Genomic DNA, 25,871 nt, shown 5'->3' on the forward strand with positions numbered 1-25,871 from the left:
CCGATTCCTCCTTTATAGCGTAAGGAGGCCACCGGAGTTAGAGATGAGACCGAGTGTGGGGAGCCGTAAAAAGATAAACATGGCTAGGTAAAAAGAACGATGTGAGGGGGGGGAGCGAGTTCCCAGGTCGCCGGCGTCCTCGCCGGCCTTCGGCTCCTACCGGCGCGTTTTCCGGAAGAGGGTGGCGGCCGCTGCATCCTGTCGATGGCTTCCTCGACGACTGTAGTCGCCGGACGTGATGATGGCGTTTCGTTGTGACCCCCGTGTCCGTTGGGGGAGGCGTCGGATCTTGCCGTCCTGCTGACGGCCTGCGGAGAGCGGACGTCGCATCTCTGCCGCCGGGCGCGTGGGGCACGAGGGCGGGCGAGACCTCCTCCTGCCTTGGGCGGTGCAGACCATGAGTGCCCTGTGGCCAATCGGAGAGGGTCGCAGCTACTGTAGCAAGTACTGTGCAGCCGCGCATGGGTACTTGCGACGGGTTGCGTGGGGGCGCGGAGATCCTTCCTTCTGACAGCTTTGCGGCGCATTTATGGTGGAATCGACAGGAGGACCCACGAGATCCGCGCCCGAGGCGGATACTTGTCTGGTGGGCCCGGGTCAACCCGACCTCCTATGCTTGGGGTCGGGCAAAATGGAGGCCTGCGACGGGGGGTCGGACGCTCCCGACCCTAGACCTGCGGTCGGGCGAGGCGGTGCTTGGTCTCACGGGGGTCGGGGATGCCTGACCCTAGGATACCGGGTCGGGTGAGGCGAAGCGTGATTCTCGTCCCCCGTGCTGGGCCGACGACAGTTGTTATTCCCTTAGGCGGGCCTGGGCCTTCGCGTCTTTATTGTTTCCAAGGGCTTCGAAGGGTCGTTAATATTTTCCCCCAACAGTAGCCCCCGAGCCTGTGGTGGAGCGGGGACGCTCCTCCGGAGGCTGTTGTCATCGCCCGCAGGGGGTCTTCGCGGTTGATCCGGGACAGGAGGTGTCGCCTGCGCGTCTTGACTGAGGGGGCCGATCAGGCGACGCATTTTTGTGAGCGATCCGGAGTGGGGGGATTCCTGGTCGTTCCCTTCTGTCTGAGAGTCTTTAAGTCAAGGCCACCCGTGTGGCCTTTGGTTGCGAGGCCAGCCCCCGCGCGTTGCAGGGAACCGGTAGGGAGACTAGGTCGACTTTTGTACGTTACCCCTCAAGCGTCCGTTCGCTGGGACGGAGGGGACGAGCCGTGCCACGCTATCCTCGTCGGACGAACCGTGGTGCTCATTGAGCTACTAAAGGGCGAGTTCGAGTGGGGTCCCGGTCCCCGTTCGGGGGGGGGGGGGGGGGCGGGTCCGGCTTGGGGCAAGCTGGTGGCGTACCCCAGGCTCCGATCGGCCAGTTCATATAGTTCCCCAATCCGTTCAGTTGGATCGGGGGGCTCGTTGCCTTTCTTCGAGGAAAAACCATGAACTTTGATGCCGGTTAGAACTCGAACGTGAGATTGAGACGCCCTGGGCTATTGCGTGCCTGGGTGATGGTCGCTTGCGGACTCGTCTCCTCTCACCCCTTGCTCGGGGGCATCCTGGAGCGGTTGTTGAACCCGTGGCGGGCCAACCTTTGAACTCCTGGATCGTAATGGGCTGTAGGGGTGTTTTCAGCCCCGTATCCCTTTCTTACCTTCTGGTGGGCCTTGGGCCGGACATGGAGGGAGGCCGCGTCTTGGGCCGGACGTGGAGGGTGTAGCGCCTTGGGCCGGACGTGGGGGACGTTGTGCGCGCATCCCTGGGAAGTGAAGCGGTGGAGGGCACCGACCCGCGAATCGAGGGAGGAGGGGATGTTTCTGCTACCGGTCATGCGCACGGTTTCCGAAAAAGAACGGGCATGGCAGAGTGTATCTGGCGCCGCATTTATGGTGACGGGGGCGTCTGTTCTGCTTCCCCCGCGCTTTCCCTATAAAACGAAAGTTTCGCCTCGCCGGTTCCGCCCGCCGTCTGCCTTCAAGCTTTTTCGCCTCCTCGCGCGCCCTTAGCTTTCCTGCACCCGCTTCGTCTTCCTCCACCCAGCGCCGCACCCTTTCTCCCCCATCCCCCGTCGAGCTCCTCTCCCTCCGGGAATGGGATCCTGGGCGATTTCCCACTTCAGCCCCTCGCGCGCCGAAGGCCTAATGAGGAAGGGCCTCCTCTACGAGAGGACGGAGGCGGGTGAGTGGGAGCTTCCTGGGGCGGAGCAGGCGCCGGCGTCGCCCGCCGGCTGTATCATCTCCTTCACCCACTTCCGCGAGAGGGGGTTCGCGACTCCGCCAAGCCTCTTCTTCCGCGGGCTCCTGCATTATTATGGGCTTGAGCTGCAGCACCTCAACCCCAACGGGATCCAGCACATCACGGCGTTCATTGCGCTGTGCGAGGGGTTCCTGGGAGTCAAGCCCAACTTCTCGCTGTGGAAATATTTTTTCACGGTCAGCTTGTACCAGAAGGCGGAGAAGAAGGGGAGCCAGCAGCGGTTGCCCCCGGTGCTGATAGGGTGCGCCGGAATCCACCTCCGCCACACCCGCGCCAAGGAGTACATGGCGATAAAGACCGCGGCGTCCCACAAGGGGTGGCACCAGCGCTGGTTCTACGTGAAGAACTACTCGAACTCCCCCCTGCCGGAGTTCACCGGCCGCACTATCGAGGCGGCGCCGGAGGTGTGGGCGTACAGCCCGGTCGACAAGGAGAAGAAGCGGATCCACGACCTCCTGCAGGCCATCGAGCACCTGAAGGGGAGGGGGTTGACCGGAGCCGGGGTCATCGGGGCGTACCACGCCCGGCGGGTGGCGCCACTGATGCTCCGGGTCCGCTCGCTTGCCAACATGACTCCGGGCGTGCCGACCGAGGGCACCGTCCTTGCGACGGGTGCGCTCGCCACCTCCGAGATTCGGCAGCGGATTCGGGAGGCGCTGGAGGATAAGGACGCCAACTACCCGGTGCCCGGGCACCCTCCGATGCACCCGTACGAGAACTTCATCGACCTGGTAAAGATCTTGTGCGCAAACCTTCTTTTTTTTTGTGTTTCCTGGTTCGCTGCTCATACGCGGGGCCCTTTTGCATTTGCAGGGCAGCCTGACCCGGGTCGTGGACTCGCGCCCGCTGGTGCCGGAGGACGCCGAGCGGCGGCTGCAGAACCGTCTCCTTGCTGAGAGGCAGAAGCGCCGCAAGGACAAGGAGACATCGAAGAAGAAGAAGAGGGCCGCCAAGGAGTTCCAGCGGCGGCGATGAGGACAGGTCGTGTCGGACGACGATGACGACGACGATGAGGAGGAAGAGGAGGAGGATGACGAGGAGGAGGAGGAGCTCACCCTCTCCCCACGGTCGGGCGCGCTCGTTATTCGGGAGACGCGCTCCCAAACGGTCGCGAGGGATGAAGCGGGTGGACCGTCCGCCCGGGACTTGGTCCCGCAAAGCTCTGGGGCCGTGCCCCAGGTGTCGGCGCGGAGCGCCCCCCAGGGGTCGGCGCGAAGCGTCCCCTGGGGGTCTACGGAGCGCGCCCCCATCCCTGCGCCTGCGGCCCAGGCACAGAGGAGCGGCGACAAGCGACCGCTGCCGGACGCCCCGGGGTCGGCGTCCGGCTCGGAGGCGAAGCGCACTCGCCGTCCTTGCGCTGGGGGAATGTGAGTTGAATTTCCTCGCAAACCTCGTTCCTTTCCATGCATTGTGTTCGTTTTCGCTGATGTTTGTTGATTGTTTTTGCAGCGCCGCCCCTCAAGGTCTCGTCCCGCAACTGGCGTCGAAAAGGCGCTGCGGGTGTTGTCCACCCCTGCGGGGCGCACCGCTGCCCCGCCCGCGGCGAGCGGCGGGGTCCCTGGTGAGGTCGTGGGTTCCACCGCGGAGGTGGCCCCCGCGGCGGCGACCGGTGGAGTGGTGCTGCCACCGGGCACGGGAGAGGGTGCGGACCCCGCTCCACCTTCCACTTCTTTGGCTGACCCCACGGTGCAGAGTATCGCTCCCAGGGGCCCTCAGGCCGGGGAGGTGATCGACCTGGACGCCGATGAGGCGGAGGGAACGACGGCGGGGGAGACGGGGACGGATGTCCCAGCGGCCGCAACGGGGATGGCGGTGGCAACGGAGGAAGAAGAGCCTGCCCCCGCGGCCACGGCGGGGACAGCGGCAGCGGGGGAGATTGGGACGCCTGCCACGGCGGCTGCGACAGAGGAGGCGGTGGCAACGGAGACAGGGACTTCCGCCCGTGGAGCCTCGGCGGAGGTGGCACCGGCGACGGAGGCGGAGGTGCCTGCTCCAGAGGCCCCAACGGGGGCGGGGACACCTGTTCCGGCGGTCGCGACGGAGAGCGATGCGGCCACGGGGATGCTCGCTCCGGCGCCCGCGTCGCAGGCGGTGGCGCCGCCTGGCAGGCCCGCGGCGGCCTCGACGGGGGCAGGGGGGTGTGCCCCGGGACCGTCGGTGAGCCCGGCAGCTTCCACGACGGTGGAGTCCGTTTTGACGGCGTTGTCGAGTTCGGCTTCCGCCTCTGCCTCGGCCACTCCCGTTCCTAGGGCGTGGAGGGGGTCTGTCTTGCGTTGGTCATCCCGTGATGACCCGCAGAGGCCCCTCTTCACGTTGGATGATGCCACGGAATGGGGCAAGTGGCAGGCGATGCAGGGCGGCCTCGCTAACGCCCGCGCAGCTCTGTCCTCGGTGTTGGGGCAGTTGGACGGCATCGTCCTCCCTGGTAGTCAGGTATGGTACCTTCTCCGTTGGTGGCTATGTCCTCCCCATCGTTTTACCCCTAATGTCGTATTGTTTTGTAGGCTCTCCAAGAATGCAGTCGGGGGAAATCCGATTTCCTTCGGCTGGAGCGGGGGCTCTGGGAGCGCTTCAACTTGGACAGACAGCGGACCGGGGAGCTGTCCATGCAAGTTGCCGCCGCCCAGCAGGTCATCGATGATCTGCAGAGGCGCGAGCAGGCGGCGCAGGAGGATGCGCGGCGGGTGGAGGCCAAGCTCCAGGTCATCGCCGAGAGGGCCCGCTGCGACCACGAGGAGTTCCAGGCCGCTGCCGAAAAGGCCCGCCACGACGCCGAGGAGCTCGCACGGCTGAAGGGGGAGCATGAAGCCCTTCAAAAGACCGTCGAGCGCGGAGAAGGTCCGGAAGGAGGAGGCCGAGAAGGCGGCGGCCGACCTTGGGGCGGAGGTCGGTCAGCTTCAAGCCCAAGCGCGGGAGCTTCAAGCCTCCGTGGCCCAGGGGCTCGACCGGGAGCGCCAGCTGAAGGCCCAGTTCGAGGGTAAGACTCTGTTCATTTCCTTGTCTTTGTGATGTTGCGGTGATTTTTGATTTAGCGGGTTCTTCTGGGTGATCCTTGCACGCGAGCTCACCCAGCTGAGGGAGGTGCTCGACGCCGAGCGCGCTGAGCACGGCAACCTGCGGGATGCTGTTCGCGTGGTCTGCGACGGCCTCAGCGTGGTCCAGGAGGAGGGGACGAGCTCGCTGGCGACTCGTGTCCTCGGGACCTATCGCCGAGCCCGCGAGATCGCCCTGGAGGCGCTCCACACTGGCATGAGGCGAGCCTTCAGGGTCTTCGGCTCCAACTACTCCGGCATTAACTTCGCCGGGATGAGCGTGGGGTACGCCGCCGGCTACTCTGAGGCTGAGCTGGACGAGATTGACGCGTCGGTGCTCAACCCGGCGGAGGCTTTGGCGAAGCTCCTGGAGGATGAAGCCATCCCTCCCGAAGATCCCCGGTCGAGTTAACTGTATCGGGATGGCGCCCAAGACGTAAATACGTTAGTTTCAGACTCGTTTTGTAATGGCCATAGAGGCTTTTCTAAAAATTGTCGTAAATTTTTTTTCGATTCCCTTTCTTATTTTTTGGACTTGGAAAGTTTAGAGTACGTTGTCGGGCATGTCAGTAAGCTTTGATGAGCGAGGGCACCGTAGCCACTGGGGCGTAGGTTTTTTCGCAGTCCGATCAATCTTGCCTGAACACCGTTCGTACACTCTCTCCTTTTTATGCCCAAAAGTTCAGAAACGGGGTCGGCTCGGAAAGAGAGCGTTTTGAGAGGGTGTCAAGTGGCTTTAGGTCGGAGCCCCTGATAGCCCCCGAGGGTTGTGCAGCCCTGAAGCAGAGCCAGTCGGATATCCCTGAGTTCGAGGTGAAACTTGAATGGAACCATCTCAAAATTCTTTTTTCCGTAAAATTTTTTAAATGTACAAAAGTGTCTATGTACAGAACATGGAAACGAAAGCTAGGGGTAGAAGCATCTTAGCTGTTCTATGTTCCAGGCGGAGCCGCCCCTCTGGGGGAGGCCCGCCGGCGCGCGCCCGGCCGCTCGCTGCTATCCCGGCGGTGGAGCCGGGAATGGGGGCACGAGCAGGCCAGACGAGGAGAGGGATCAGCTCGATCGCCTTCCCGGTGGCGAGGAAGTCTAGAATCCCGAAGCGGATCAGGGAGCCCGGAGCGAAGCTAGCGTCGTGGTTGGCCATCTGAAGCTGGAGATGTACGCGCAAAGGTCCCCTACCTGGCGCGCCAACTGTCGTTGTCAAGATTAGCGGGTCAAGACTTAGACTAGTAAATTTCTTTTATGCACGTAAGGCTTCAGATGGTGGCGTGGGAGACACGGGGTTTAGACTGGTTCAAGCAAGGGAACGCCCTACGTCTAGTATCGGGAGCTGCTCGTGTTGCCCACGCAGGATTCTGTAGTAGGGGTTACAGGAGTGCGAGAGAGGGAACCGGTCCCAAGTCTCTTGGATGTGCCCTGACGCTCTCGAAGGGTGTGTGCGTGTGTTCTGTTGGCTTGGAAGCGTTGTGGTGCTTTTACTTGTCCTTCGAGCCTCTCGCCCCCCTGTCTCAGGCCCCCGATTCCTCCTTTATAGCGTAAGGAGGCCACCGAAGTTACAGATGAGACCGAGTGTGGGGAGCCCTAAAAAGATAAACATGGCTAGGTAAAAAGAACGATGCGAGGGGGGAGCGAGTTCCCAGGTCGCCGGCGTCCTCGCCGGCCTTCGGCTCCTACCGGCGCGTTTGCCGGAAGAGGGTGGCAGCCGCTGCATCCTGTCGATGGCTTCCTCGGCGACTGTAGCCGCCGGACGTGATGATGGCATTTCGTCGTGACCCCCGTGTCCGTTGGGGGAAGCGTCGGATCTTGCCGTCCTGCTGACGGCCTGCGGAGAGCGGACGTCGCATCTCTGCCGCCGGGTGCGCGGGGCACGAGGGCGGGCGAGACCTCCTCCTGCCTTGGGCGGTGCAGACCATGAGTGCCCTGTGGCCAATTGGAGAGGGTCGCAGCTACTGTAGCAAGTACTGTGCAGCCGCGCATGGGTACTTGCGACGGGTTGTGTGGGGGCGCGGAGATCCTTCCTTCTGACAGCTTTGCGGCACATTTATGGTGGAATCGACAAGGGGACCCATGAGATCCACGTCCGAGGCGGATACTTGTCTGGTGGGCCCGGGTCAACCCGACCTCCTATGCTTGGGGTCGGGCGAAACAGAGGCTTGCGGCGGGGGGTCGGACGCTCCCGACCCCAGACCTGCGGTCGGGCGAGGCGGAGCTTGGTCTCACGGGGGTCGAGGATGCCTGACCCCAGGATACCGGGTCGGGCGAGGCGAAGCATGATTCTCGTCCCCTGTGTTGGGCCGACGGCAGTTGTTATTCCCTTAGGCGGGCCTGGGCCTTCGCGTCTTTGTTGTTTCCATGGGCTTCGAAGGGTCGTTAATATTTTCCCCCGATAGGGTGCGAGGGGGAAGGCGACGAGCGGCGCACAGGCAGCGGTAGGGACCGGTAGCCGGCGAGCTGCGTTAATGGCGGCCGGGGTTCTTGGCCGGCACAGGGCGGTGGCGTGGCGAGGTGGAGCTCCGCGTGGATGGTGTTGCGGGGCCAGGCTCACGCGGCGAGGAGCATAGGGGTGCGCAGGGGCGAAGGTCGGCGTGGGTAGGGGCTGGGCGCCGGAGGTGGGCCGTGCGCGTGCAGGGGGAAGACAGGGAGGGAGAGGCCCCCTGGGGCGCTGCTGCTGTGCGCTAGGAGGGAGGAGGGCCCTCGGAGGGTGCTGACCAGGGAGAAAGGAGGCGCTGGGAGCCTGCGTGACCAGCCAAGAAGAAAGGAGAAGGAGGAAGAAAGAAGAAAGAAGGGAGGAAGAAGAAAGAAGGAAGAAAGAGAGAGAAGGATAGGAAAATGAGAAAAGGAAAAGGGAAAAAGAAAGAGAAAAAGAAAGGGAGAGTCGGCGGAAAATGCGGAAAACGGTCGGGCATGCATGACGGTTTTTCCGTTGGACACACGGCGGAATTTGCGGAGGATGAAAATGATGGTTGTCACCGCTGAGTGCCAGGACGGCAAATTCGCTGGGAAGATGGGAGTTTTGGGAGCTCAAATGTTGAAAGATTTTAGAAATGATTTTTAGCGAGTGATTTCAGCCGGTAAATTTTACGAATGTTACAATTTGTTGGTAAAGGATATGAATGCGGAGGTTTGTTTCGTTTATCTTTGTTAGATGAATGTAATAGAGTTGTGAACAATGTTGTTAATGTTGATGAGTTTAATGTTTGGCATTCACAACTCTATGATATTAATTTTGGTTGTATGGCACGGCTAGCAAATTTGAATATAATTCCGAAATTCACCTTAGTCAAAGGTTCTAAGTGTCATGTATGTGTGGAATCAAAACAACCTCGTAGGCCTCATAAGGCTGTAGAGACGAGGGATTTGGCACCACTTGAACTAATTCATTCTGATTTCTGTTGACAAAAGGTGGTAAAAATATCTCATGACCTCGTAGTCAAAATATGAAGCTTATGAAGCCTTACACTATTTTAAGATCTATAAAGCTGAATTAGAAAACTAACTTGAAAGGAAAATCAAACGTGTAAGGTCAGATCGTGGTGGAGAATATTTTTCAAATATGTTCACCTTATTCTGCGAGGAACATGGCATAATTCATGAGAGGATGCCCCCCTATTCACCTTAATCAAATGGGATTGCTGAAACTCAAACTGAGCTGCTAAGGCATCTTGTACAAGGGCAACAGCAGCAGCCCCATGGTGGAAGGGCTCAGCAACAACCGCATGTGGCTCGCTATGAAGACTTTTTGGGGACACAGCCCCCTTTGTTTCAGAAGACACAAGAACCGCTCGACGCTGACGCCTGGGTTCGTACGATCGAATCCAAGTTTGAGCTTCTCACCGCCCCATGCCCCGACCATAACAAGGCTCGGTTCGCCGCTCAACAGCTGCGTGGCTCCGCACGGCTTTGGTGGGATCACTACCATGCCATGCTGCCGGCTGGCCATGTGGTCAGCTGGAATGAGTTCAAGACGGCGTTCAAAGCGCATCACATCCCGGAAGGTCTCTTGGAGCGCAAGCTCAACGAATTCCTGGCCCTTACCCAGGGAACCCGAGATGTGCTGCACTACGCTCAAGCTTTCAACGACCTGTGCCGTTATGCCGGCTACCATGCGGACACGGATGAGAAGAAGCGGGACCGATTCCGCCGAGGGCTAAGCTTGGAGCTCAGGGAAAGGTTGAACCCCATCAAGGTGGACACCTACAATGAGTTGGTCAATCTGGCCATCTCTCAAGAGGATTGCATGCAAGCTCTTAAGGCCGACCAGAAGAGGAAAGCCCCCGTGGCATTTCCGAGCCAGCTGACCCGAAGGTTCAGGATGGTTCCTCCACAAGCCTCCGGCCGACCCCATCAGTCAGGAAGGTGGATTGCCCGACCCCCACCAGCAGCAGCGCCCAGTTTCCCCGGCTTCCAACCACAGGTGCCCCGGCCGACACCACCAGCACCACCCCGCCCTGCAGCTAGTAGCCGCTGTTTTACCTGTGGCAATGAAGGGCATTTTGCTAAGGACTGCCCCAGGAACAAGCATCAGCATCAAAGTCAGAACCCCATGGCAACCAGAGGAAGAAGACCCAAGGTGCAAGTCCGAAAGGGCCGACTCAACTACACTAGCTTGACCGAGCTCCCCGAAGGTGCGCCAGTAATGACGGGTACTTTCCTTGTTTTAAATCAAGCTGTTGTTGTGTTGTTTGATTCGGGAGCCTCTCATAACTTTATCGGGAGTAAGGCTAGAGAACGATGTGAGCTGGATGTCGGTCACACTAAGGAACCCTATGTGATCGCCACTCCAGGAGGGAAGATAACATCGGATCAGATCGTTACTCTTGTACCTCTCCAGCTAGGCCCAACCCTTTTCAAGGAAAACCTTATCATCCTTGACCTAGAAGGCATAGATGTCATCCTTGGGATGGATTGGATGGCCCGACATCATGTGGTTCTAGACACAGCAGCCCGATCTCTCCGCATCAGCTCACCCTTCCATGGCAGTTCTATCCTATCCTTGAAACATCCTAAGTCTGCACTTCCTTGTGCCTACCCTCTATCGGGAGCCCGTCTAGAAGGCCTCCCTGTTATCTGTGAGTACCCTGACGTGTTTCCGGAAGACTTGCCTGGTATGCCACCTGATAGAGAAGTGGAGTTTTCCATAGAGTTGATCCCTAGCACCGCACCAATATCTAAGAGGCCCTATCGGATGCCACCCGCTGAGTTGGCCGAGTTGAAAACCCAGTTGCATGATCTGTTGGAAAAAGGCTTCATCCGACCTAGCACATCATCTTGGGGTTGCCCTGCCCTGTTTGTGAAGAAGAAGGATGGCAGTCTACGCATGTGTGTGGACTACCGACCCCTCAATGCTGTGACCATCAAGAACAAGTACCCACTGCCACGCATTGATGTCTTGTTTGATCAGTTAGCCGGAGCAAAAGTGTTCTCCAAGATCGATCTTCGTTCTGGTTATCACCAAATCAAGATCCGACCCTGCGACATACCCAAGACAGCCTTCTCCACGAGGTATGGGCTATACGAGTACTGTTGGAGGTATGCCCTAAGAGGCAATCATAGAGATGATGATATTCCATTTGTATCCATGATTTGTATATTGTGTTCATTGAATATCCATTAAAGGCTACTTGAATTGATTTGCAATTATGTGAATTGTATGTGAAACTCTTTACTTGTATGGTTATTCTAAAGTTATCCCTAGTCGGAGTTCATGTGAGGACACACATGAATATTAGACTAGCACATGTATTAGTTGATGACTATATTTCACAAGTCATGGACATGGAGATGTTGAACTAATAATGTGGACACATGTGGAGACATGTGTTAGGACTGACCCAACACGAGAAGTAGTTCTCTCTTTAAACAACATATACGCTTTGTCCTTAGACCTGAGATTGTCGCATGTATTCTAGATGTGGATCGACCTACTTAGGGGCTATCAAACGCTACGCCGTAACAGGGTAGTTATAAAGGTAGCTTTCGGGTTTGTCAAGAAGCATGCTATGAGACATGGTCAATCAAGATGGGATTTGCCCCTCTCTGATTGAGAGTGATATCTCTGGGCCCCTCGAGTGATCGGATCCGAAAATGCATGGCCATGCTACGTACGGTTAAGAGTTAACCTACAAAGGGATTCCGAATCACAGGATCGAGAAAGAGCGGTCAGCTTGAAGCTAGACCAAATATCGTGAGGCAAAGGGAATAGCATGTATATTATGTTGTGATGGTTCGTCTGATATGATCTTCGTATGCGTATAGGAGTTGGCACGTCTTGCTAGAGGCCGCTACCGACTATTGGGCCGAGTAGGAGTACTCGGGCCATGTCTATACGTATCCGAACCCATAGGGTCACACACTTAAGGGGCTGGAAGCCCAATTCGGATCTGATCCGAGTTGGATTAGGTTTAGGAGTGCTAATGGGCCTCGGATCCAGAGGCCCATCAGGAACCTCTATAAATAGAGGGGTGGGGGCGCCCTAGGGTTCACACCTTTTGGCTGAACACACTTGCCGCGCCTCCCACGCCCTCGCCTGTTGCAACTCGCGGATCTAGCAATCCGGCTTGCGACGCTTCCTCCCTGCACGTGTGGATACCTTGGAGGTGTTGCGCCTGCAGCACTTGGACGAGCCATCGACGAGCCGCCGACGAGCCACGACGAGCCGACGACGAGCCGCGGCACCGGAGGCGATCTTGCTGTGCACGTGGACGAGCTGCTGAGGAGCCGCTGGACGTGATCGACTACGTACGACTACGTTGTTCGACTACGTACGACTACGTGATCGTCTTCACTGCACCGACGCATATCTACATCTTCCGCACCAGTAGTGCGTCGAGTGGTAATCCCGTGATCCTTATACGGCAGTTCTTCCTGGTTATACGCGGTAGAAATTTTGATTTGCGCTAGCGTAGCCTACCTCGTATCCCAACAAGTACCTGGTCATGTCCTTTGGACTCACCAATGCACCCGCCTATTTCATGTACCTCATGAACTCGGTGTTCATGCCCGAGCTGGACAAGTTTGTGGTGGTGTTCATTGATGATATCCTAGTGTACTCGAAGAGCGAAGAAGAACATGCCGATCATCTTCATGTGGTTCTCCAACGGCTGAGGGATCACCAACTCTATGCCAAGTTCTCCAAGTGTGAGTTTTGGTTACGTAGTGTCAAGTTTTTGGGACACACTATCTCCAAGGATGGTATAGCCATCGACCCCAGTAAGGTACAGGAAGTTATGGAATGGAAGCCTCCTGCCTCAGTGCAACAGATCAGAAGTTTCCTTGGATTGGCAGGCTACTATCGGCGCTTCATACAGGATTTCTCTAAGATAGCTAAGCCGATGACAGAGTTGTTGAAGAAGGAGGCCAAATTCGTGTGGAACGACAAGTGTAAAGAAGCCTTCAAAACCCTGAAGCACCTGCTGACCACAGCCCCAGTTTTGGCTCAGCCCGACCCTTCTAGGCCGTTTGATGTGTACTGTGACGCCTCTGGCACCGGACTTGGGTGCGTTCTTATGCAAGACAACCAAGTCATTGCCTATGCCTCGCGAGCATTACGACCTCATGAGCTGAGCTACCCAACCCATGACCTTGAGCTAGCAGCAGTGATACATGCCTTAAAGATATGGAGACACTATCTGATGGGAACCCACTGCAACCTTTATACCGACCACAAGAGCCTCAAGTACATCTTTACTCAAGCTGACCTCAACATACGCTAGAGAAGATGGTTGGAGTTAATAAAGGACTATGACATGGAAGTTCACTATCATCCCGGCAAGGCCAATGTGGTCGCCGATGCCCTTAGTCGCAAGCACCGTTGCAACTGCTTGTTGGTAACAACTTTCACCGAGACTTTGTGCCATGAGATGGGAAAACTCAGTTTGGAGATTATTTCTCATGGAACCCTTGGTCACATCACCCTTAACTCAGTTCTAGAAGACCAAATCCGGTCAGCACAATTAAAGGATGAAGAAATAAAGCGGATCTTAGATGCAGCTCATCTCTCCAAGTTCTCAATCCATCCTGGCAGCAATAAGATGTACCATGATCTCCGTCAAACCTTTTGGTGGAGTGGCATGAAACCGGAAATAGCCCGGTATGTTTCAGAATGTGACACCTGTCAGCGTGTCAAAGCCAGCCATCTAAAGGTAGCAGGTACCCTGCAGCCACTACCTATTCCCTCTTGGAAATGGGAAGACATCAGCATGGACTTCATAGTTGGATTGCCCCTTACATCACAGCGATATGATTCCATCTGGGTTATAGTGGACCGTTTGACCAAGACCGCACACTTCCTTCCTGTCCGCACCACCCACACAGTCAAGCAGTATGCAGAGTTGTACCTCGACCGCATAGTTTCCCTACACGGTGTACCCAAGACCATCATCTCGGATCGAGGAGTTCAGTTTGTGGCACGCTTTTGGGAACAACTACAAGCATCCATGGGCACCAAGCTCATACGTAGCTCAACATATCACCCTCAAACCGATGGCCAAACTGAGAGAGTCAATCAGATCCTCGAAGACATGTTGAGAGCTTGTGTCATCCACTATGACAAGAATTGGGATAAGTGCCTGCCCTTGGCAGAGTTCTCCTACAACAACAGCTACCAGGCCAGTTTGAAGATGGCACCGTTCGAAGCCCTGTATGGCCGGAGATGTCGGACACCCTTGATTTGGTCCCAAGCAGGAGAAAGACAGGTCTATGGCCCTGACTTAGTGGCAGAAGCCGAAGAGCAAGTAAGGGTAATTCAAGCCAATCTCAAGGCTGCCCAATCTCGACAAAAGAGTTATTCCGACCGGCGGAGAAGACCCCTGCAGTTCGACCTTGGTGATCATGTGTACCTTCGAGTCTCCCCGACCAAAGGAGTACAACGGTTTGGAGTAAAAGGCAAGTTGGCTCCCCGTTACATTGGCCCTTATGAGATTGTGGAGATATGTGGACCTGTTGCTTACAGGATCCAACTCCCAGAACAGTTGTCGGCCATACACGATGTTTTCCATGTGTCTCAACTGAAGAAATGCGTACAAGTTCCAGCAGAGATCTTAGAGCAAGAGCAGCTTCAGGTAGAGCCCGACCCGACCTACGCCGAGTACCCAGACCGAGTTCTTGACCAGAAGGAAAGGCATACCCGGCGCCAAGTGGTAAAGATGTACAAGATCCTCTGGAGAAACCACACCGAAGATGAAGCAACATGGGAAACGGACGAATATCTGAACAAGCGCTTCCCGGGTTTTCTATCTCATCAAGGAGGTAAGAACGGCACACCCCCCTTCTGATGCCTGAATCTCGGGACGAGATTCTTTTTAAGAGGGGTAGGCTGTGATGATCGGTCCCTAATCTTCCCAGTTAATCTTAATCCTAGCCCTTGATCATAGTCATCTGTCTCGTTTGCCGGGCCTGAAAGTTCAATCTCCCGATCGGTCCCGACCCCTGAGACCCGACCCCTCCCCGCTTCGCTCTGATCCCGACCCCGCCAAACCCAGCTCACCGTCAGATCCTTCTAAGTCTTTCCCAAACGCCGTTCTATCCGACCAGTGGACCCTTGAGATCTTTTTCCCCAGATCTTCCGTGACAGGTGCACTCGAGTTGAATGCCCGCTTCAGAGTCTCCCCGCCGCGTGGCTCATCTTCTCCGACGCCTGCCGCTCAGTTTTGTCTCTGGCTCGCGACCGAATGAATTCTTGCGCCCCCTTCCCCAATGGCAGCGGAAGCCCCTCTGCACCCTTTCTGCAGCACCTCGCCTCCCGCGCCCATCATCACACCGCCAGATCCCGACCGCAGAGCCCGATGTCGCCCGTCTTTTCCGTCACTTCGAACACAGTCGCGCCGCCTGGTCTCCGCTACACGACGATTCCTCCATCGCCAACCCCGACCACGGCAGCAACAGCTCCTTTTCCCCGCCCTGCCAGAAGCCGCCCGACAATCTGTTGCTCCGCGCTCGCCCACGCGCCCGCGGCTGCATGTCTTTTCACCTGTGCGCCCTCGATTCTAGCACCGTTAAACCGGTCGCTTCTATCAAATCTTCCGCACGGCGACGCCTGCCTCCGCCAAATCTCAACCACCGGCATACCTGCTCCTGCGCCGCCCTGACGACAGAACCCAATGACCGCTGGCGTCATCCCCGAGTCCTGCACCACCGCCCTTGTCGCTCAATCGCCGCCCCGGCAGAGCACTCCATTGCTCTCCCCGGCCTTCGCGCCGCTCCCCTTCTCTCTCCCGCGCCGCTTCCCTTCCCCGTTCCAGCAGCTATAAAAAGGAATGCGCAAGCCCGCCGGAGTTCCCTCCGCCATTGTTGCCTTCAGCCATTCTCTTGCTCCCTGCTCAAGCTCCTAGCGCCACACGCTAAGCTCTTGAGGAACTCTCCCCTCAGCTCCCCTCCGTTTTCCCCAAGCCACCCAGCCGCTTGCTCCTCCGTGCTGCGTAAAAGCTCACTTGTGATCCGCAAGAAGCACCGCCGCCGCCGGAGTACTGCCGGTCTTAGCCGTTGTTCAAAGCCTTAGTCCCTCCGCCCAAGTCTGCTTCTTCCCGACCCCAAGCTTTCCTTGTAGGAAGAAGGTAAGCTGCCGACCCCAGTCCGCTTCGCCTGACCCCTCTTGTCCGCCCGACCCCGGTTCCGTCTCGCCCGACCCTATCTGTTTCGCCGACCCTTATCCGCCTCGCCCGAGGGCTCGACTGTGATCTTTTTCTTCAACCCGAGGGTGTATGTGTAAAACTTAGTAACCCTTCAGCGCTTGCGTCTGAGGATCCCTAGTATACCACATCCTCTAGTTCAAGGATCAGAGCATAAGTTCCTTTCCGACCCTTACCTCTTGATCTTCACCAGCTTTCTTGAACCTCCCCACCCTCCTGCTCTTTGTCGCGAGTTTCTGGGCTCAGGCGAGCAAGTGTTGCTGTTAAAATAACCGTCTATGCTAACTCTTGCATTGCATTCGTGTAGAGCTGCGCCTCGCCGATGGCTTCTACGAGCTACACCCGGCGCCAGAAGATGAAGCTGTAGCTGAGCTCCTGCTCTCGGAAGCCGAAGCCGCCCCCGAAGTCGAGCAGTTCTCTTCCCCTTTGCTCGAAGGCAAGCCCCGGTTGCATAAAAACTCTGCGTTGTTTTCCAAACTTGCGCATGCCTTCTGTAACATGCTTGGGCATTTACGTATAGGAGTTGTTTGGAACCATAGATGCATTACTTAGCTCCCCATGTTTTGAACACTAGCTGTTGGACCGAGTAGTTGCCTTGCTTCATTAGGAGACGGTAAAAGCCGAGTGATTCCCTGTCACTCGCGAGTTGTAGGAGTTGGATGTCTACCCTTCTGTTACAACTATAAGGACGATGGACGGGGCAGGGTTTTGGTAACTCTTTGGTGGACGGATGGTTGCCCCGTCTGTCTATGAAAACTTGCTAAGGCCCGACAGTGGTGGTGTTCGTGATCAAGTGTTTGAAAGTACTAGCCTCATACTTAGTATGGGATGAGGAAGCCTAGTACCGGATTGAACCTAGACGTGAGCGGTCGCCCCATTGTTCTTGGAACGGAGTGTCCCCTGCTGGATGTCGCACGTGGTGGCATGTGTGGTCACAGAACGGCAGAGGCCGGGTCTGTGGAACCTTGCACCAAAGGAAATGGGCCCGACACGGGTTAGGGGATTGATGGGGAAGGCCGACACAGGAAGCGACCTCCGGGTGCGTGGATGTCGTGAGGCTAGGTTCACCATGCATGGTTAAAGAACTCGAATCGATTCGTCTGCCTCTCACAGTTTGAGATTGCTTGATCGCTATGTCACCCTGAGTAAAAGAGGAATCTGATGATGACATGGTTTTGTTGATATACATACCTTGTTTGGCTCTATAATTGCTTAGAATAGGTTGCAAAACCTAGATTGGTTAAAGAAATTAAAAATTGGAGCTAAAACTTGAATATAGGGTTTTACTTAGTGCTCTTGGCAAGCAAACCCCTCAGCCTTGTTGTGGCTCCTGTTTTTCAGGTGAAGTTGCTGCCCCCGATCCTTCTCTTGCTGGCGCTTGACCGCCCCAGCTCCCTCCGGGCTGGACGGTCGAGTGGGATCCCTCCTCGGACGGCGAGGAGAGGGATCAGTGATGTCCCGGCTGGCCTCACCAGGACATCTGACCCCGACGATTGCTTCCGCTAGTGTTTTACCTTCTGTTGTTTTCCGAAATCTTGTAAAACTCTGATGTTCTTTTCGCAACTAAATCCAGTGGTTAATTTGTTAACTTGGTGGACTTGTTGTACTCTCTGGAACCGCTCACCTTCGTGTGAGTCTACTAAATCGGTCCTGTTCAAGTGGTTAAATCAGAGGAAAATCCGACGGCACTTCGTGTTTACTCGGCTTAGGCATTAGCGTTGCATATCAGGCGGCTAAATCATGTTTAACCCAGTAGATCCGAAGTGGATCCGCCACAAGTTCCTAAAAGGGGCAAGAGACAGAGGACTGCCAAGTTCTTTGGTGATGATTTCATTGTGTACCTTGTGGATGATACTTCTAGAACCATTGAAGAGGAATATTTTTCTCTCATGATGCTGACTATTGGAAGGAAGCTGTCAGAAGTAAGATGGATTCTATTATGTGTAATGGAACTTGGGAGGTTGTTGATCGTCCTTACGGGTGTAAACCTGTAGGATGCAAATGGGTGTTTAAGAAAAAGCTTAGGCCTGATGGTACTATTGAAAAGTACAAGGCGAGACTTGTGGCTAAGGGTTATACTCAGAAAGAAGGAGAAGACTTCTTTGACACTTATTCACCTATTGCTCAATTGACCACAATTCGAATGTTACTTTCCCTAGCAACCTCTTATGGTCTTCTCATTCATCAAATGGATGTTGAGGCAGCTTTCCTAAATGGAGAGTTGGAGGAGGAGATCTATATGGATCAGCCAGATGGGTTTGTAGCAAAAGGTCAAGAAGGAATGGTGTGTAAGTTGTTAAAATCTCTGTATGACCTCAAGCAAGCACCTAAGCAGTGGCATGAGACATTTGATAAAACTCTTACATTTGCTGGATTTGTTGTGAACGAAGCTGACAAGTGCGTGTACTATCATTTTGGTGGGAGTGAAGGAGTGATATTGTGCTTGTATGTTGATGACATACTGATTTTTGGCACAAACCTTAATGTGATTAAGGAAGTCAAGGATTTTCTATCTCAAAATTTTGAGATGAAAGATTTGGGAGAAGCTAATGTTATCCTTAATATAAAAACTAGTAAGAGAAGGTGATAGTGGGGTTACACTCTTGCAATCCCATTATGTGGAAAAGGTTTTAAGTCGCTTTGGTTATAATGACTGTAAACCTGTTTCAACACCTTATGATGCTAGTGTGATTTTAAGGAAAAACAAAAGGACTATGAGAGATCAGCTGAGATACTCTCAAATTATTGGTTCCCTTATGTGATTGGCTAGTGCTACGAGGCCTGACATCTCGTTTGCTGTGACCAAACTAAGCCGGTTTGTTTCAAATCCGGGAGATGATCATTGGCATGCTCTAGAGAGAGTGATGCACTTCTAAAAGGCACTACGGACTACGGGATTCACTATACCGGCCACCCAAGGGTACTAGAGGGTTATAGTGATTCAAATTGGATTTCTGATGCTGATGAGATAAAAGCCACGAGCGGATATGTGTTCAGGCTTGGAGGTGGCGTTGTTTCCTGGAAGTCTTGCAAGTAGACCATCTTAACAAAGTCAACTATGGAAGCAGAACTTACAGCATTAGATACTGCTATTGTTGAGGCTAAGTGGCTTCGTGAACTCCTAATTGATTTACCGGTGGTTGAAAAACCGATACCGGCTATCCTAATGAACTCTGATAATCAGACAGTGATTGTTAAAGTGAACAGTTCAAAGGACAACATGAAGTCGTCTAGGCATGTAAAGTGGTAGTTGAAATCTGTCAGGAAATTGAGAAACTCCGGAGTGATACCCTTGAATTATATCCAAATGGTTAAAAACCTGACAGATCAATTCACAAAGGGTCTTTCATGAAATGTGATAGATAATGCATCTAGGGAATTGGGCTTGAGACCTAATATGTGAGTCATGCTTTGGTGGTAACCTGTCCTATGTGATCGGAGATCCAGTGAATTAGGATGGTGAAACAAGCCATTGGTTGACTGAGAGAAGAGAACCTTTGAATAAGGCTCATTCCTATGAAAGTGCATTTCTCTTCAAAACTGTAAGGCAGGATGGCTTTTGCCTTAATGTGATCTGAGCATCTTATTTAAGCAAAGATGTTGTCCTACAAAACATCTTATAAGGATTGCACCTATATGAGTTTGATTGCTGGTCACAGTCTATGAGATTTGGGTGATCTCTAGATACTCATGAAAGGCCTGGAGTATGACTTATACGCTCCAAACCGCGGGGATGCTTTTAAGCAGCCTATTACCAGAAAAGGGTTTTGGTAAAGCTTGCTTGTACAAGACTGTCAATTCAAGGCATAGTCCATTGATCAGTTGTGAATAAGTGTAGCCTCTCCTCTAGGTGGATGTTCAACTTAACAATCTCCATCAAAAATTGGTATATAAAAGCAGCAGTGGAAATGAGAGCATTTCTCATGTGCCTCGAAATTTGGTGGGGATTGTTGGAATATTTGGGCTAGGCCCATTTATTTCATTTAATCTCAAGGCCCACGATTAATGCTAGGTGGTTAAAGTGGTTGATCCTAAATGGGTAGTTAAGGAGTATCTTAACCAACTTAAATAGGTGGACTATCCGTGCACTAATTGAGAAGTTGAGGAAGAGAGAAAGGGTGCCACACGCGCGCACGCGCTCGCCGAGCCGAGCCGTGCCGCGGCGCGGCGTGGCGACGCGACGCGACATGTGGGCTGGGCGTCTGGTTTTGCAGTTTTTAATCACGAATTGATGACTTGTAACTGACGTTGTGTTTAGTGACTAGTAACTGATGTGGATTAAAAGGCTAACAACAATGACTAGTAACGGCTGGAGGTTACTGGTAACTGACACTTTTGAATGGCTGGTTAATGGCTATCAATCACCTGAGACAGTGTCAAGTTCGTCGAACCTCCTTTCCCTTGCGTCTATAAAAAGGTGCTCGTACTCTAGTTAACGCTCGCTGAAAAACCACTCTCTCTCCCTTTCTGCTGCTGCCTGCTGCTACTTTCGCATCTCCATCGCGAGCCTCTGCGCGCACAGAGCTTGCGAGAGCAAACCTCCGAAACTTCGTCTTGCTGTGACACTTGCACGAGTAGGCAGGCGATCAAGTTTTTGGGGCGCGCATCTTCTGCGTGACTGCTCGCTGCGAACGACTATGTCCTACTACTTCCGGAGGCTATTCGAGAGACTGCACTGCACCAAATCATCACTGCATTGACTCTGATCGACTACATCGAACAGCCCGAACCAAAGTTTCAGGCACAATGTCTGATACTTCCAGTTCTGGGAACGGCGCACCCATTGCCTCCGGCAATGGTCCCACCCCTGGGTACACACTGAACCTTTTCTGGTTCTTCTGTTTCATTCTGTTCATGCTTAAAATTGTGTTAAACATGAACACTCACACATGCTCCGAGTCACTCACAATAATCATGATTTACTTAATAATATTCGGAATTAATATATACCGTAAAATGCCTAAATCTCTAACAAACATGGCATGGCGTTGCTGCGTCTGATAGCCCCCATTAGTGGACTCTGTAGGATCATGTGGCTTGCCTGATAGAGTTAATCAGGGTTGAATCAAGCCTGATGGAGGTCATTAGGGTCATCGCTGAACCACCGCGGCAATAGCACATTTGGAAAAATAATCAAGTAAACTTATCGAATTTCTCAAAAAAAAAAGCCAAATCAGTTTGGTTTGTTTGGTGAATCATCCTCTAAAGATGTAACACCGTTGCTACTGTCAGGAACTACAGCTGTAGAATAGGATATGCAATTAGCCCAGCTCTTTGGTTACCTGAGCAACACAATTTTTTTTTGCCTTCCAACATTATGTCCTTAAACCAATCACTGGCTGCAAGCTCCATTAGATAGCTTGCAGCAGGTATTTTTAAATTGGATATTAGCTTATTAAAATTCTTTATATTATCTGACATACTATAACATACAAACAAGAAGATTTAGACATTTGATTTGTCATGTGGGAAGCTCTTGCTACGAACTTTGAAAAGCTTGTTGTCAGGTGCTGTTGGTTTAGTCTTGGGGTCCATTTCATTAGGCTTCACGTCCTTTTGTGATCAAGACACATCAGCCATGCTCCTTTGCAGCATATTAATGTTATCCTACTATGACAATGTGTATGTTAAAATGGAAAAATGGCCTCTTGTTGCAGCCATGTCACTCTGTTCTTGATGGGAGGAAGAGCCAAATCATAGCAGGAAGGCATTATTTTGATGAAGCAGCTCTAGGCCATGGCATGCTTGTCTTTGAAAGCTCCGATCTTGATCTCTGGTTATTTTAAAAAGCTCCTATCTTTTAATTGCGGTAGGCTCCAGATTTAGACTCCTAACATCTGCAGGTGTTTTTATAAACACTAGACTCCAAATTTAACGTTCTACGTTATGTTTATCTATTAGTTGTTTTATATAGCCAGTAAAAAATAGCTATTTGACATGAATTAAAGCATTTTTAGTAGACGTGTTATAAATAATTTAAAACTTGGCTGTCTTACATGTTAGATTTTTTAAGGGAGTGCCTAATTGACTTTTGAGGAGACACCTTATGTCTTATATTGGTACTGTGCACTTTCTTTTGGAGTCAAAACTATCTGTACAGCTTGTTTATTGTGATAGATTCCATTAATTTTTATTTCTAATCGTATAATTTGGTCAAGGTGTTTACTAATGTTATATATAAATAACTAATCAGTACATGAGGCTTGTTGTCTGTATTGTTTCAAGATATAGCATTGTCAGTAGTATTGTGCTTCTGAATGGAGTTGTCTGAATGGAGTGCATTGTATTCACTGGTTGCTTTTTAGCACTTGATGCATGCCTCATTCCAAAACTTCATTCTGTGAATTAAAGTAAGTTTGAGGCAACTTTGATCTATGTTTCACGGCCAATCTCTTGTAGGAAGGATACGTTGCTCCTACTACTTTTGTGTGTCCAGTGAGATCGCTGAGATGGAGGCGTGTTCGGTGTGATTGATCCGTTGTAGGCACTTTGTCGAAGTCCTTCTACAGGTGGGACTGACATGTGGTTGGTTAATGTCACATTTTTGCTTTATTTTGTGCTGAATTACTATGTCCTGATAGTCTATGTTTTGTTACCCCTTATTGAACGATTGCAGATGGAAAACGTGAAAGAAGAGCAATAATGGTAACATATATGATTTTGATTACTCCAAGGCATTGCAGGTTATAGAACTTCAACAAGTAGTTTGCTAACTAGACTCTATATTCTCAGTACTTGTTTTCTTTTTCAATCTTATGTGTTGCACTCATAGCTAAATTCTACAGCTTACATTGCAGCAATGGTGCTTGCTAGAAAGGAAGATTAAGGTCATAACCTTTAATGGTTTCATTGATTTTATTTATCAGTAGCATATCTTGGTTTACTGTCTGACTATGGTTTTGTCCATGATATTCTGTTGATAGGCTCTCACGGCAATGCCAGCCCCTGACTTCAGTCTGTGCTTATTCTTAATCCCTGAACATGTGGTATGAAAAATTGCATCCTGTCCTTTTATTGAATATTTTATCAGATATGCTATGTAGGCCTGGGATATGCAATATTATCTCGATTGATCCGTTCCTCCTTCGTGTTTCCTAGCTGGGCGCAGACTGCCGGGATGGGGGTTTATCAGATTGGGGGAATTCGATTGCCCTGATTTATGATATTGAGTTGAGAGGGTTCCGATGGAATAGGTTTTGGATGAAGAGGTTGGAGCAGTGCCCATCCTCCTTCTGTTTTTAGCTTTGAAACTTCTCTCGCCGTTCTTGATACACAATGTTATCTCGGGCCTCTGATTTCCTCTTTTGCTTCATTTTGGGAAGAGTGCCCACCTGATTAGAACTGTCTAAAGCTTGCTAATCCTAGCATGGCCTTGGTCTCTTATTGAATTGTATCGGTTACTGAATTAGATCATTAGAAGTGTATCAGACACAAAAATTCTACATTTAGATTATAGCTTAGATAGGAAATTCAAGTGCAGACGTTCAAGACTCCACCTTCAGGTATTATTGTCAGAATTCATCCTTCTTAGATTATCAGTGCAACTGTTGTATAGGAGGCTGCACGGCAAGCTTGGAGAGGGGTTGCCTTTAAGAGAAATCGGAGACTTTAGATTGGGAAGGCTTCTTTAATTTATATTCTTCTTATTTGATACTAATTTGTAGTGATTTCTTGGTCTGAGCCTCTGAGGTAGCTTAATCCCAATTGTAACAGATTTTTTGTTTCTAAATCTTCAGACAAGAAGAGTTTGACAAGTCAGCAGCTGGAAGAGCAACAATAGCCCAAATGAAAGCTATGAAGGAATCCAAGACATCAAACCAAGGAGAATCAGTTCTTAAGGTACCATCGAGTTTCTACTTTTCGCTGACTTGGTTTGAGTAAATGTTTAGACCTTGTAAAATACTATTTCTTTGTGCAGTGGCAGATGGTATCATAACTCTCATATGTGTTTATTTGCATTCCTCAGCTTGTAAGTTTGTGCAATCATGCTCAAATGCTTCCATTTCCATGACGTGATGTAGTCCCTGAATTGTTACATAAATGTAGATCAGTCTTGACAAAAATTACGCTGCTTGATGGACTGTCTTAAGCATGTGCCTTGCTCACATTTTCACTGCTGAATTGGGTGTGTAAACGACTACTGTGAAAACTCAAAATGTGAGTTAAACTGGATCATGATTTAGGCCCTATTTGGGAGGAGGGTGCTAAAATTTAGTCCAGGACTAAAGTTTAGCCCCCTCAAATGAAGGGGCTAAAGTTTAGCACTTGGGGTGTTTGGGTGAGGAGCTAAACTTTAGCTCTTGTGTTGACAAAAAACATATTTACCCATATTTTCTCTCCTCTCCTTTACCCCTCTCTGCTTTCCTTCTCAACTTCTTCCTTCCTGCGATGGCGCCGTGCGTATTCTTGCCGTTGGTCCTGCCGAGCATCTCCTCCAGCCATCCGTGATGGGGCCGGAGAGGCGAGGCCGCGGGGGCGGGCGGGGCCGGCGCGGAGGCCGTGAGGGCGGGTGGGGCCGGCGCGGAGGCCGCGGGGCCGGCGGGGGTGACGCGGAGGCTGTGGGGGCGGGCAGGGCCGGCGAGACCACGGGGGCGGGCGGGGCCGGCACGGAGGCCGCGGGGCCAGCGCGGTCGGCGCGGAGGCCGTGGGGGCGGGCGGGGCCAGCGCGGAGAGCGGGGCCGACACAGAGGCCACGGGGGCGGGCGGGGCCGGCCGGAGGCGGCGGGACCGGCGGGCGAGGCGGAGGCGGCGGTTCGGGCGAAGGAGGCGGGGAGAGAGAGAGAGAGACTGAGGGAGGAGAGAGGGGAGGGGGCAGGGGGGAAAATGGTCCGAGGGACCACTTTTTAGTCCATTTAGTCCATTTTAGCTACCCCCAAGGGGCTAAAATTTAGTCCACCAGTTTTAGCTCACCTGTTTGGGAGCACAAGTGACTAAAATGGACTAAAGTGGGGGTGCTAAAATTTAGCACACCTCTTCCAAACACCCCCTTATTGTCCGGGCTGTAGAACGTAAGTGCATAACAGGTACTATTGTGTTTGCACTTCTTTGCAATTATAAATGCATTTATTGTTTGGCAAAATAAATGCATTCATTACCACAAACAAAGGTCTGCTTGAACTTTAGTTAGTTCCCCTGTTCTTCATGCACTTTCTTTCTTATCGTAATAGATTGAAATATTTCAAGTCAAAATAAGTTTTTACTTTGCTCATACTCAGAACCAGAGGAAAGTTTTGAGCGGCTCTGTTGAGCCTTCTCAGTTTGGCCGTTAAATCTTGTCTCACATATTTTTTCTACGTTTCCGTCAAGCTGTTGATGGTGAACGAGGACTTGGTTGCTTCCCATTTCCGAGAGGATGCAGCGGCACCTTCTTTTTAGTGATTTGTGTAGTTATGCCAGGGAAGTGTACATCTGTTTAGTCATCTGTTGTACTGTACATGCGATCCACAGACTGTCCCGACTCTGTAGTTACAAGTTTGTGTTGTATGTATGAACAACGTATATCTTTATCAGCAGTAGTAGTATGATAGCATTTGCATAGTTTTTTTAAAAAAATTTTTGCCCCTCACTCGTGTCGTGACATGGGTATCTATGGTGTAAATAATCCAATGAACTTATTTAAGATTTTTTTTCTTGTTTTCATATTATCATTATCCTGTTGAATGCTATATGTATTGTAATATAAATGTTTCGTTGCCTTAGCAACGTATGGGCACGATCCTAATGTAGGAGCATTTGTAAAACTGGCATTTGAAGAGAGAAATTAAATATCCCGACTTGAAAGGTGTATCAGCGTGCTTCGTGCGGTACTTGTCGTGGTCCTGCTTCCTCGACGTACGTTGAGAGATTGCAGCAGCATCTTTGCCGAATGTCTACAATTTTGCCACGAGGTGATGAACACTGTACTTTATGTGCATCGATGACTATTCTAGGCAGCAGGGAAAATGAGGTTTGCAAAGTCGCTAGCGCGCCCCTC

The 25,871-nt window shown here is 52.3% G+C and overlaps 2 protein-coding genes across 4 annotated transcripts; both read left to right on the top strand.

Moving 5' to 3' along the window:
- The first annotated feature begins 2,075 nt into the window (after positions 1-2,075).
- LOC140222903 (uncharacterized) lies at positions 2,076-7,784 on the top strand. Its single transcript, XM_072294021.1, has 2 exons — positions 2,076-2,248; positions 3,948-7,784. Exons 1-2 carry the CDS (start codon positions 2,076-2,078, stop codon positions 5,032-5,034), a joined length of 1,260 nt encoding a protein of 419 aa, XP_072150122.1. The 3' UTR covers positions 5,035-7,784.
- A 4,492-nt stretch (positions 7,785-12,276) lies between these two features.
- LOC117856509 (transposon Ty3-G Gag-Pol polyprotein) lies at positions 12,277-25,222 on the top strand. Of its 3 annotated transcripts, XM_072293729.1 has the most exons (7): positions 12,277-21,707; positions 22,298-22,407; positions 22,515-22,581; positions 22,696-22,725; positions 22,822-22,884; positions 23,635-23,737; positions 23,817-24,361. In XM_072293729.1, exon 1 carries the CDS (start codon positions 13,019-13,021, stop codon positions 14,543-14,545), a length of 1,527 nt encoding a protein of 508 aa, XP_072149830.1. In that variant the 5' UTR covers positions 12,277-13,018; the 3' UTR covers positions 14,546-21,707; positions 22,298-22,407; positions 22,515-22,581; positions 22,696-22,725; positions 22,822-22,884; positions 23,635-23,737; positions 23,817-24,361. The 3 variants fall into 3 exon arrangements, with proteins under 3 accessions (XP_072149830.1, XP_072149829.1, XP_072149828.1); XM_072293728.1 differs by lacking the exon at positions 23,817-24,361 and adding an exon at positions 25,205-25,222 and having other exon boundaries at positions 22,515-22,725; XM_072293727.1 differs by having other exon boundaries at positions 22,515-22,725.
- The last annotated feature ends 649 nt before the right edge of the window (positions 25,223-25,871 follow it).

The sequence above is a fragment of the Setaria viridis genome, chromosome 5 (genome assembly GCF_005286985.2).
Source record: "Setaria viridis chromosome 5, Setaria_viridis_v4.0, whole genome shotgun sequence".
Taxonomy (NCBI): Eukaryota; Viridiplantae; Streptophyta; class Magnoliopsida; order Poales; family Poaceae; genus Setaria; species Setaria viridis.

Coding starts and splice junctions, on each gene's coding strand:
- LOC117856509 (XM_072293728.1), top strand. CDS start 13,019: ATGGAAGTTCACTATCATCCCGGCAAGGCCAATGTGGTCGCCGATGCC.
- LOC140222903 (XM_072294021.1), top strand. CDS start 2,076: ATGGGATCCTGGGCGATTTCCCACTTCAGCCCCTCGCGCGCCGAAGGC. Junction 2,249..3,947: donor ACCCACTTCCGCGAGAGGGG/GTTCGCGACTCC, acceptor TATCGCTCCCAG/GGGCCCTCAGGCCGGGGAGG.